The sequence below is a fragment of the Eurytemora carolleeae genome, unplaced genomic scaffold (assembly GCF_000591075.1).
Source record: "Eurytemora carolleeae unplaced genomic scaffold, Eaff_2.0 scaffold191, whole genome shotgun sequence".
Classification (NCBI taxonomy): Eukaryota; Metazoa; Arthropoda; class Copepoda; order Calanoida; family Temoridae; genus Eurytemora; species Eurytemora carolleeae.
In genome coordinates, this window is record NW_019396105.1 from 238,309 (window position 1) to 251,099 (window position 12,791).

The window sequence follows — 12,791 nt, forward strand, 5'->3', positions numbered from 1 at the left end:
ATTTAAAAAATAAAAAATATAAATGTTAAAAAAAGATAAAAGTTGAATTTCTTCCTGTTTAGGGATCTTGTGCTCTTGGTTTTGGAGTTTGCTGCTACCAGGCCAATAACTAGAGGATTTATTTTTACCGTGCTAAACTTGTTTATATTTTTATTTCCTCCTTTTTTTCTATTGATATTAATCTATTCACATTTCTTCTTAATCTTCTTTTCCTTTCTATTTCTAATTTTTCTGTTATTGCTCTATTTCTATGTTTCAACTCTTTCTACAACTTTAGTCTTTCTACTTGTTCTTCATCTTGCTTTTGACACATTTGTCATTTTTATTTTATAAAGAGAAACCACGATCATTTAAATTTTTCAAAAAGAATGACAAGAATTTCCTCATATTTTTTCTTTCTCATAAATCCTCTTTTTATTTCTTTTTCCGTTTCCATATTCTCTTTTACTTTCTAATTCTTTGTGCTTTGGTATAGATTGTAGGCCGTTGCTCCATGTCTATAAAATCCAACAATTCCTATATTCTAAACCCAAATTTCCCGAGCGCATATAAAACCCCAGGTAACATATCTGTTTATCTTTTTCCCTTTTTTCCATCTTTTTCCATCTTTTTCCCATGTTTATTGTAGGTACTTGTACCTATTATATCAACAAAGAAGAACCCAATATTTGTGTTGCCAGGTGATCAAATTTAATTAAAGCAAAGGGAGCGTCAAGCGCAAAAAAATGTTGTGCCCTCCCCCACCTTCGCAACATTGTGCCCCCCCCCTTAAAACCCCCCTTTTTTGAAAAAAATATTGAAACCTTTTTTTAACTATGCAAACTATTCAATCATATACACACTATTCCATATTATAAGCGTTAATAAATTATTTATGTAATTTTCCAAAATCGGCAATCCCTCTTAATACTGGGGTGTAAGCTTCAAGGGATGAAAAATATAGATGGAAACAGTTCTAAAAAAATATCTATATTTTTATAGGATTGGTACATATTGTATAAGAAATGAAATCAAATATATATATACACTGAAGGCAGTATTGATTAAAGCTTTTTTTAATGGAACTTTTTTAGTTAAGGGCAAAAGTGAGATTTTAAAGTATTTTTTTCTTATACGATGTAATTATACTTAATTGGAATACATGCGTAATTTCAAGTGACCTTCCATTTATAGAGTGGCATGTCCTATGCACCTTTAAAACCTTCGTTTCTCCATCGTTTCTGAAGCAAGAAATGCGCGAGTCACTTTTGTAGAGAAACCACAAATAAAAATATTCAGTTTTCAAAATGGGAAACATGGATGTTTAATGCAATACTTGATCAGACCAAGCTTTGAAGGGTATTGTTTTAAAGCAGAATTAATTTTAATTCTGATTCACAACAATCTTTTAGTTTGGGTGAGTGCAATGCAATGCAATGTAGAATGTATATTGCCTGAGGAAGGGAAATGCAAGCAGATGTAACATTAGAAAAAAGAGAAAAGATAGAAGAGGTATAAAACAAATTGCATATCTAAACTAACTTTTACAACATAGACTTAGTATGTAAATATGTAGATATAAATATATATTTTAAACTAAAAATACAGGGAGATGCAGAAAACTGTCGAAAGAATATCGTCTTTGTTTAATTTTTTAAATATCGCTAAATATTTTGAAACTTGCATTTGTTGCAACTTATTTATTTTCATAAATGTTCAAAAGTAAGAACTTTTGTTTTTCTCGGGATTAAGCATTATGCATATATACAGATTAATTACTCTTCGATATTACGTGTTGGTCATACCCTGCATGGATAACTATGATTTAGGAATGAAACAGTTGTCCTTAAATTTAAAAACACCCACATATTTAATATCTCATGACACTGTTAGAATTTTCTCTATTATTGTATTTTTTATTATTGTTCTCACTATATTGCATTAGTGATATGTTTCTTATCTAGGTTAGATATGGTTCAAATGGTATTAACGAATCCAGACGGTGACGGTTTATGTAATGAAAAAGACTATCTAGGTAAGTGAACTTTGAACATAAAAAAAATATGTTTTAAAGATTAAGAATGAAGAATCGATAAATATATAGTTATATTGGGCTGGAGACATAATTCTAAGGGAACTTCCATTCAGAGGCGTATCCAGGGGGGGGCTATGGGGGCTAAGCCCCCCCTGGACCAGTGAAATCTATTGATTTCAGGGGGTTTTCAGGCCCCAACGGGTGCTGAGCCCCCCCTCGAAAGAGAAAAATAACTTAAGCCCCCCCCTGGACAAAGCCCCTGCTTCCATTTATAGATTTCGATTCACAATGATACCCGTCAAACCTTTCCCTGAACAAAATTCCTCTTTGCTACATAAATTCGCCTGTCAGATTTATAGAGAAACCATAATAAAATATTATTAATTCAGATACAGTGGTAGGCTATTATATCAATATAATGAAGACGACTTCCGATTCCAATTTTAATTTATCGAGCTTTTAAACTGCATCATGGATACACAAAAGAATGGAAACAACGAGAAGCTCTTAAATTAAAAAGCTTCTCTTTAATTACATGTAAGCTTGTAATTCGAAAAAATCTTGTTAGCAATTAGAATTTAAAGGGAGTGTTCACAAAAAATTAAAGGGGTATAGACTTACGCGAAAAATTATCGATGGTGATCGCTACTAATCTTACTTCCATCTGTTTCGTCTACAAGGAGAAAATTGTTAAAAACGACTCATACCGCAGAACGTAGCATCTATACAAATTCAGAAAGCTGTAGCATACAACTCGGATCGTAAATTAAAACAAATTAATTCCTAACAAATCGTTCAGATATTACAACCTATAGTCATCGATTATTTTTCGACGCATTCGATTGATATTTCCACCGTAGAAAAACTAGGATATTTCATTCCTCCATTAGAGTAGGAAGATGTACAGAGTCCCGTTGTGAATTGAAGAATGTTTATAAAATTGAAGGATCCTTGAAATTCCGTCTACATACAGTCCCTTTAATGTTTAGAGATATCTACTCCATCTGGATATGTTACTCCCAAATTATGCGGGAAAAACTCCGACTACCATATGTATGTTGACATAGGTAAGATTTCACATAGATCCAAACAGCTATAAAAAGTAGCATCGATTTTTAAGACTGGGTCGACTTTAAAGTGCCACAATGTCTTGGCCTTCAATTTTAACTCATTAACTAACCTATACTGTTTTTAAAGCCTTAGACATGTTACAATTAAGAACTTCAAATCACTTTAGCGTAGTTTTAAAAAAGTAATTGGCAAAATTCTTGAGGGAGAGCTTGCAACCTTTGGATCAGTGATTTACATGTGTACAGTGCACAATGATCAAAGGAATTTACATGTGTACAGTGCACAATAATTCAAAGGGATTTACATGTGTAAAGTGCACAATGATCAAAGGGATTTACATGTGTACACTGCACAATGATCAAAGGGATTTACATGTGTACATTGCACAATGATCAAAGGGATTTACATGTGTACAGTCACTATGATCAAAGGGATTTACATGTGTACAGTGCACTATGATCAAAGGGATTTACATGTGTACAGTGCACAATAATTCAAAGATTGCAAATTCTACCCAGTTTTGAAAATTTATGCAACTTCTCATAGCAGCTTGGATAGATTGGATTTATGAATGTGAGTGGAAATAAATCTAATTTACAATGTACGTACGTAATTTACATTGTGATCCATAAAACTATGGCGTTGGAAGACGACTGTTGAACAAACACTTACTTACTTACACTATGATTTAAAATAGTCCAATTAAATATTAAGCATAGCAACTGTACATTTTACATAAACCTATTTCACTGTATAATTTTAACTTCAAACTACTTGCAAATCAATTTACTTCATAAGTTCATAACAACATCAAACACACATAATATTGCTTAAAATTCGTCTTCCTAATCCTAGTCTACAATGTTATGGGACTCACTGTACAATTTATACAGGCCCAGTACCAACGGATAACCTTGTAATTATGTTTACGCTGGTTGGAACACAACAAAACAGGTAAAAACATATAATTTAATAATTTTAGATTTTATTCATAAAAACTTTATTAGATTCCTCTGTCGTTATGTACACTTGATGTATGTACACTGTACACTGTACAGGTACTGGGAGATCCTAGTGAAGCAGTACACTTGTGGGTCTAATCTTGTTCCAATTGTTGGATGTATGCAGTACTTTACTGGGATTTCTGGTAATTACTAGTGTAAATGTCGTCTTCTCTAAACCAACGTTTGTACGTACAGGGTTACCCACAAAGGACAAGACTTCAGAGACGATTGTATGTCTGTCTGTTTCCTTATATTTATGATTAAAAGTGTTTCTCTCTTTTCCTAATTATTGAATATTCCATTTAAAAAAATGTATTTAAGGTAGAAGACTTCATTTATACTTGAATAAAAAAAACAAATATTTTCATTTTACGTTAGGTTTTACGAGTTAACATTTGAATTACAAAATATATTGTATATATCACACTGGTTTAGATACGGAATTTAGTTTTACATACTTAATGTGCTGTACTAACATAATAAATGACCTTACGGTTTTAAAATTGAATGGAAAGGAATTGAGTCTTTGCAACAAATCCCATTTTTCTAATACCTATATATACAACCAAATTATGTATACCTTTGACATTTCAAACTTTGATTGTTTGATATAACAGAAGTCATAGTTTGAAATATCTAAGGTCTACAACATTGGGTTTAAAAATCAGAGTTTTTGTGACAAAGACTCAATTCCTTTCAATATATATTTCTTCTATAAAAGTTGTACAGCAATGGAGACATTTTTAGACTTTATTAGATTTTTTGATTGATGCATCTATCGCCATATAAACTGGGAATGATGTTAAACAATCATTCTTTAACCCACAGAAAGTTGGATTTAGTGGTTTGTGATAAACTTTGGACAAAGAAGAAAAAGGGTGTATAAAGTTGTAGAAATCTTTGCTTTGTCATTTTTAAAGAGTTTCAAGTAATTTTTCCAATCTCATCCTTTGTGGGTAACCCTGTACAAACCAGGATAATTGTTCATCCACACTAAAATAAAGAGTTTTCCTTACAGGGGGTTTTCGACTTAAAATTAAAGAAATCTTACAGTACAACTATAAGCGGGGGGTTTAAATACTTGATACTTTATTAAAAACTTATAGATAATTAGGTTATTTTACGTGTTTTGAGAACAACTAAATACTTATACACGCAAATTTAATTTTCTTTTTTTCTTTATAATATTTTTTTTGTCGGCGAATGGGATTTGAATGAAAACATTTATTTAGATGTCATTTCCTCTTTTTCTATTATTTCTAAATCATTTTTTAACAATGTTTAATTTTTCTTATTTCAGGTTTATTTGAAAGTTATAACTGGGAGAATTCTGATGCTTTTTTCCACCTTGCAAATATGGATTATTCAATATGCTTCAGGGATCAATCTTCTTCGAACATCAGACATTAGACATATTTAATTTAGACAATAATCAGTTAGAAACTTAGACATCAGACACTAGACATATTTTATTTAGACAACAAATAGTTAGAATTTTAGACATCAGACATTACACATATTTGATTTAGACAAAAATCAGTTAGAAACTTAGATATCAGACATTAGACATATTTTATTTAGACAACAAATAGTTAGAAACTTAGACATCAGACATTACACATCATATTTGATTTAGACAACAATCAGTTAGAAACTTAGACATCAGACATTACACATCATATTTGATTTAGACAACAATCAGTTAGAAACTTAGACATCAGACATCACACATATTTTATTTAGACAACAATCAGTTAGAAACTTAGACATTAGACATTAGACATATTTTATTTAGACAACAATCAGTTAGAAACCTAGACATCAGACATTACACATATTTTATTTAGACAACACTTAGTTAATATCTTAGACATCAGACATCACACATATTTTATTTAGACAAAAATCAGTTAGAAACTTAGACATTAGACATTAGACAAATTTATTTAGACAACAATCAGTTAGACACCTAGAGATCAGACATTACACATATTTTATTTAGACAAAAATCAGTTAGAAACTTAGACATTAGACATTAGACATATTTAATTTAGACAAAAATCAGTTAGAAACTTAGACATTAGACATTAGACATATTTGATTTAGACAATAATCAGTTAGAAACTTAGACATCAGACATTAGACATATTTAATTTAGACAAAAATCAGTTAGAAACTTAGACATTAGACATTAGACATATTTGATTTAGACAACAAATAGTTAGAAACTTAGACATCAGACATAATTCATTTCGACAATAATCAAAAGAAACTTAGACATCAGACATTAGACATATTTCATTTAGACCACAATCAGTTAGAATTTTAGACATCAGACATTAGACATATTTTATCTAGACAGCAATCAGTTAGACATCAGGCAAAAAAATACTTGTTTTAGACATTGAGCAATACGCATCATAAAGTAGTACAAATGTACAGTTTTATCAAAAAAAATATAAGACTTCAGAGACGGTTGTAAGGATTGTATGATGTATTTTCCTTAAATTCATGATTGCTTGCCACTGTAAACTCATTTTTTTCTATGTTCAAGGCATAAGACTCAATTTACCCTTAGAATGTTATATTTTGATAGTTTCAACTTTCAGGTCGTCTTTACAGTCTCATCCTATCTGGTTAACCCTCGAAATACAGACTGAAATTATATAACTCATAATTAAAGAACTACAAAAATTGGTTCTCCAAAATTTTGTTTTCATCCAAATGAATACTGGTAAACGTTCTTTTTCTTGCTTCTGAATTATATTGGTACATGTGGTTTTCTTTTTAACGTGCTGGAACATGTGTGGTGTGCTGCTAATAAAATGTGATGTTATACGAGGTATGCTTCTATCACGTGCATATTGACATTGTACAGTGTCACGTCCACTGGCCTTCTTGTTAAAGATATGGTTTTGATTTAAAATACCATGTATTTGAAAAGTGATTGAGTAATTTTTAATTGTAATCAAATGCTAAAACCACGGACAGGAGTTTTAAATGGTGTATTGTTTTTTAAAAAAACTTCTCACACACTAGGAATTAAAATCCAAATTGATTTTGAAATATTGATGATACTGCATACATGATTAAATCAAAGTGAATTCCACATTAGATTGAAACCTGAAATGTTTTTGGTAAATAACTTCTCTTTCTGAAGACCTGCGGAGAAGAAATAAAAAACGCTTAAAAATTCTAACATGGAACTGAGTAAATTTGTATTTGACATATTCTGTAGACTTAGCTTGAGGAGCCACGAGGTCATAAAGTCGGACTAGTAATTTATCATGTACTCATCATTCTTGGGTCTACATTAATAATGAAGAAGGCAAATGAAAAATACTATATATTAGACGTACACACAGTGTAAATGATAGTTATAGAAAGTTATATCGTAAATAAGAGTGTAAGTGACAGAAAAGGGAAAGTGATATTGTAAATAAGAGTGTTAGTGACAGAAAAGGGAAAGTTATATTATAAATAAGAGTGTAAGTGACAGAAAAGGGAAAGTTATAGTGTAAATAAGAGTGTAAGTGAGAGAAAAGTGAAAGTTATATTGTAAATAAGAGTGTAAGTCAGAGAAAAGTGAAAGTTATATCGGACAGAAAAGGGAAAGTTATATTGTAAATAAGAGTATGAGTGACAGAAAAGTGAAAGTTATATTGTAAATAAGAGTGTGAGTGACAGAAAAGGGAAAGTTATATTGTAAATAAGAGTGTAAGTGACAGAAAAAGGAAAGTTATATTGTAAATAAGAGTGTGAGTGACAGAAAAGGGAAAGTTATATCGTAAATAAGAGTGTAAGTGAGAGAAAAGTGAAAGTTATATTGTAAATAAGAGTGTAAGTGAGAGAAAAGTGAAAGTTATAGTGTAAATAAGAGTATGAGTGAAAGTGGTGCTCTAATAACCTAGTGTAAGTACATATATTCCTAATGTAAACTTTTCAACCATGAACTAAACAATAATTAGAGAAATATGACAGAATTAAATTGGTTTGCAATGTCCTTCATGTCTTGGCGTTGTGGGACATTTTATTAAAATGTTCACAGTATGTATGCGCCTACCCTTAATCCGTCATTTAAGAACCGGGGGAGGGGATGGGATTTGTGTACACTGTACACAAACTGAGACAATAACTTCTTTTTAACCGTTTAATGATTTTGTACATAAAAAAGTCCAACAAAAATCTCTGAAGGGCATTCTTTATATAAAAATATTCGTTTTATGGTTTTACAAAATTTTAATTAAAAGGAAACTTAAAATCATCGTTGTTTGAACCGAGGTATTGCCGATCATTAACTGTGACATAATATAGATTGTAAACATAAAATCCTTGTTTATATACTTTGATATTTCGAACTATGTTAGATCTAATAATTGAAGTTTGAAATATCTAAGGTTTACACAATCAGGTTGCAAAGATATAGGGAAGAAAGAAATTGAGTAAGCGGCAAAGACTCATTCGATCCTCTAATCCTATTCTCTCACCATGCTTTGGATATTGGCATTTCTTATTAGAAAACAGTTTCAATGTTTGTCTTTTTATTAATCGATAATTTGCTTTAATTTGGAAAATATATTGTTAACTGCTTTAATTGTACCTTAAAATAATTTAGAGGCATTAATCAAACCATTTCTAATCAAAATTGCTGGGTAATGACTGTTTACAAAAAATGAAGAATTTTTAACATAAAAAAAGAATAATATGGTATGTTTAAAAATGTTTCAATAATTAAGTTTACAGTATTATTGCCATTTTTATTTAATGCCATCATACAAATAAATAAGATAATAATTATAAAACTAGTCTTAATAAGGCCGTTGTAATATTATATTTAAATTGAGATGCGTATCTTGCGTAGGGTTCAAATTGCGTAGAATTAAATACATATTTGCACAATTTCTAATCAAAGTCAAATAATGAAGAAACTCCGGTTTGCAGGACAAATATCGTTGATTACGCTTAATATTTAGAGGGTCAGAGGTTGAACTTTATATCGTTGATTACGCTTAATATTTAGAGGGTCAGAGGTTGAACTTTATATCGTTGATTACGCTTAATATTTAGAGGGTCAGAGGTTTATAAAACAAAGTTGAACTAGGCATAATTTGCAGTACACTGGCAGAATACATTTTGGGTTTTAGTGGAGAGTGTAGTCACACTTTAGAGGAGTAGTTCATCTATCTGTACCTCGCTATTCATTATATTCTTATGATGATTTGCGAAAGAGCGTCAATATTTTGATTCACAGTGTTCTATCCTATCTGAGTAATCTTTAGTTCTGCGTGATCATAGTGAGATAAAGATTGGACCTATCTAAGTAATCTTTAGTTCTCAGTTATCATGGTGAGATAAAGATTGGACCTATCTAAGTAATCTTTAGTTCTGCGTGATCACGGTGAGATAAAGATTGGGCTTTCTGAGTAATTATTAGTTCTGCGTGATCATAGTGAGACCTATTGGAGTGGACCTATTTAAGTAATCTTTGGTTCTCAGTTACCATGGTGAAATAAAGATTGGACCTATCTAAGTAATCTTTAGTTCTCAGTTATCATGGTGAGATAAAGATTGGATCAGGCAGGAGAAGGGTTACTGTAGCATAACATACTCGGCTCAGGACTATAGGATGGATAATCTCAACTCATGTACACAACAGGACTCACTCTGCAGGTTAGAACAGGGTTCACTCTGTAGATGAGAAAAGGGCAGGTTAGAACAGGGCTCACCGTGCAGTTTAGAAAAGGACTCACTCTGCAGGTTAGTACAGGGCTCATTCGGCAGGTTAGAACAGGACTCACCGTGCAGTTTAGAAAAGGACTCTCTCTGCAGGTTAGAACAGGAATCACCGTGCAGTTTAGAAAAGGACTCACTCTGCAGGTTAGTACAGGGCTAACTATGCAGGTTAGATCAGGGCTCACTCTGCAGGTTAGAATAAAAATCACTCTGCAGGTTAGATCAGGGCTCACTTTGCAGGTTAGAACAGGAATTACTCTGTAGTTTAGAACAAGATTCACTCTGCAGGATAGAACACGACTAACTCTGCAGGTTAACACAGGACCCACTCTGCTGGTTAAAACAGGACTCACTCTGCAGATTAGAACAGGACCCATTCTGCTGGTTAGAACAGGACTCACTCTGCAGGTTGGAACAGAACTCATTCTGCAGCTTAGAACAGAACTAACTCTACAGTTTAGAACCGAACTCACTCTGCAGGTTAGAACAGAACTAACTCTACAGGTTAGAACAGAACTTACTCTGCTGGTTAGAACAGGACTCACTATGCAGATTAGAAAAGAACTCATTTTACTGGTTAGAACAGGACTCACTCTGCTGGTTAGAACAGGACTCACTCTGCAGGTTAGAACAGGACTCACTCTGCAGGTTAGAACAGGACTCACTCTGCAGGTTAAAACAGAACTCATTCTTCAGGTTAGAACAGAATTCAGGCTGCAGGTTAGAACAGGACTTACTCTGCAGGTTAGAACAGAACTTACTCTGCAGGTTAGAACAGGACTTACTCTGCAGGTTAGAACAGGACTTACTCTGCAGGTTAAAACAGAACTCATTCTGCTGGTTAGAACAGAATTCAGGCTGCAGGTTAGAACAGGACTTACTCTGCAGGTTAGAACAAAACTTACTCTGCAGGTTAGAACAGGACTTACTCTGCAGGTTAAAACAGAACTCATTCTGCTGGTTAGAACAGGACTTAGGCTGCAGATTAGAACAGAACTCACTCTGCTGGTTAGAACAGTAATAACTCTGTGGTTTAGAACAGGACTCATGCTGCAGGTCAGAACAGAACTCAATCTGCTGGTCAGAACAATAATAACTCTGCAGGTTAGAACAGGACTCCGACTGCAGGTTAGAACAGAATTCACTCTGCTGGTTAGAACAGTAATAACTCTGCAGATTACAAAGCTTTACAATCCAAAAAGTGGTTTGACAGATCTAAGATCCACACCATTAACCCAGTGGTGTGGAACTTAAATATTTCTATAAATGAATAATGTTAGATCAAATAAACGGAGTTTGAAATATCAAGGGTTTACACGATCAGATTTAGGAATTCGAAAATTTGAGATATATATATATATATAAAATTCAGTGATAGTGATGGACCAAACCTCTGTAGAGTAAAAAAGTAGATGTTAGTTCCACATTTATTGAAAATATATTTCGGGCTGGGTTGACCCTCGTCAGTTCTAACGATATAATAACCATCAAAATCGATTAAAAAAATTAAAAAAATTGTAAAAATCACAAGAATATAAACAAACAAAAAGATTATTCACTTTCTTTAAAGCAACTTCTCTAGGTATAGCTTTAGCTCGGACTATAGCAGAGTCAACAATTGAAGAATTGTAATCCCTGCTGAGAAGAAAATCCCTTAGTTTAAAGAATTGGGCATCCCTAAGTTCTGGTTTGCTGCAAATTCGTACAATTCTGTATGCAAGTGAATAAGGTATGTTGTTAGAAATATGTATATATATCAAGATTAGAAATCAGAGTTTTTGGGCAAAAACTCAATTCATTTAAATATCCAATTTAAAACTTGTTGTTTGTTTAGAGGAGATGTATATTGTACCACGGATTATATCATCATACCTCGCGGCTCAGCCACAGGTTTAAATTCTAGTTAATTTTTAGTAAATTCTGCCAAATCATTGTTAACATGTTTAATTTCCAGGAACCGAACCCACCTATGACCGGTGGTGTGGGGCGGCACTGACGGACGGTTTTACTCCGGGTATACCCAGAAACCTACCCATCACAACCAACTCCCTTCCCTTTATAGTCGGAGTGCATACTGGAGCTAGAAACCAAGGAAGTACCCAGGGGTTCAGGATTCAGTATAAACAGAACGCATGCTGAGAAACTGAAAGGATTCTTATTTTTAAACTGTAAATCTTCTTTTATACCTAAAAACGTTTACAAATGAATTGAATTTTGCCACAAGCTCAAATTTTCTTATCCCCTCCATCATGTCTACGACATCAATTTGCAAAGATATAGTGATTAGAAAATCAGAGTTGGTGGCAGAAACTCAACTCCTTTTCTTTGTTCTTCATCAAATGTAATCACTTTTATAAACTGTTGCAATTTTCTTAAACAGTGTTACCCGTAAAGGGATTGCAAGCGCTGTTTCAAGCTACCCTCCATGTACAGGTGGTAATGTCCAATTCACAGTAGTACCATCAAAAGCTTTGTCTGATCAAGTATGAATTAGATAGCAGTGTTTATTATTTTCAAAACTGATTATTTTCGATTGTGGTTGCAGGAAAAAATATAAGAACTATCAGATCTTTACCATTTTAAACCTAGAAAAACGACAATATCTTAACATCATTGAGCAGATAAAGGTTTATAAGGGTACCCATTGTGGTCCGGTCATTGCCATCGCAGCATGGAGGGTCACTTCTAATAACGCTTACTTTTCCTTCACAGTATGATGCTTTGAGCAGTACAGAATAGTTTTTCTAATACAGCTTTCTAGAAAAATAAGGATATCTCATTAATCTTGATTAAACCAAGGTGAAAAAATGAAACACACTTGCAACTTCACAATCTTTTTAATGCAGAAGATTTAGTTCAGTAATTTCATGAAATTTCCAGCATTTAGGAAAGTCTGATATTTTATTGGTAACCCTGTATTTAGTCTTTTTATAATGTTTTCTTACCCTCCTTGACACCTGTGTTGAAAA

General features: G+C 32.6%; 2 protein-coding genes across 2 annotated transcripts; one reads left to right on the forward strand and one right to left on the reverse strand.

The window, feature by feature from the left end:
- Positions 1-481: 481 nt before the first annotated feature.
- LOC111695066 (uncharacterized) lies at positions 482-5,520 on the forward strand. Its single transcript, XM_023464229.1, has 7 exons — positions 482-560; positions 629-680; positions 1,944-2,014; positions 3,004-3,081; positions 3,979-4,039; positions 4,144-4,232; positions 5,390-5,520. The coding sequence occupies exons 1-7, from the start codon at positions 494-496 to the stop codon at positions 5,497-5,499; spliced, it is 528 nt and encodes a 175-aa protein (XP_023319997.1). The 5' UTR covers positions 482-493; the 3' UTR covers positions 5,500-5,520.
- A 4,458-nt stretch (positions 5,521-9,978) lies between these two features.
- Positions 9,979-12,487, reverse strand: LOC111695043 (uncharacterized). Its single transcript, XM_023464193.1, is given in 4 exon segments — positions 9,979-10,104; positions 10,176-10,366; positions 10,416-11,037; positions 12,464-12,487. Coding segments are annotated over 4 exon segments (963 nt in total).
- Positions 12,488-12,791: the final 304 nt, after the last annotated feature.

What these genes read in the sequence shown, in the direction of transcription:
- LOC111695066 (XM_023464229.1), top strand. Translation starts at nt 494, where the DNA reads ATGTCTATAAAATCCAACAATTCCTATATTCTAAACCCAAATTTCCCG. An exon ending in CCCAATATTTGTGTTGCCAG is followed by an intron (nt 681 to 1,943) that starts GTGATCAAATTT and finishes TTTCTTATCTAG; the next exon opens with GTTAGATATGGTTCAAATGG. An exon ending in GTACTTTACTGGGATTTCTG is followed by an intron (nt 4,233 to 5,389) that starts GTAATTACTAGT and finishes TTCTTATTTCAG; the next exon opens with GTTTATTTGAAAGTTATAAC.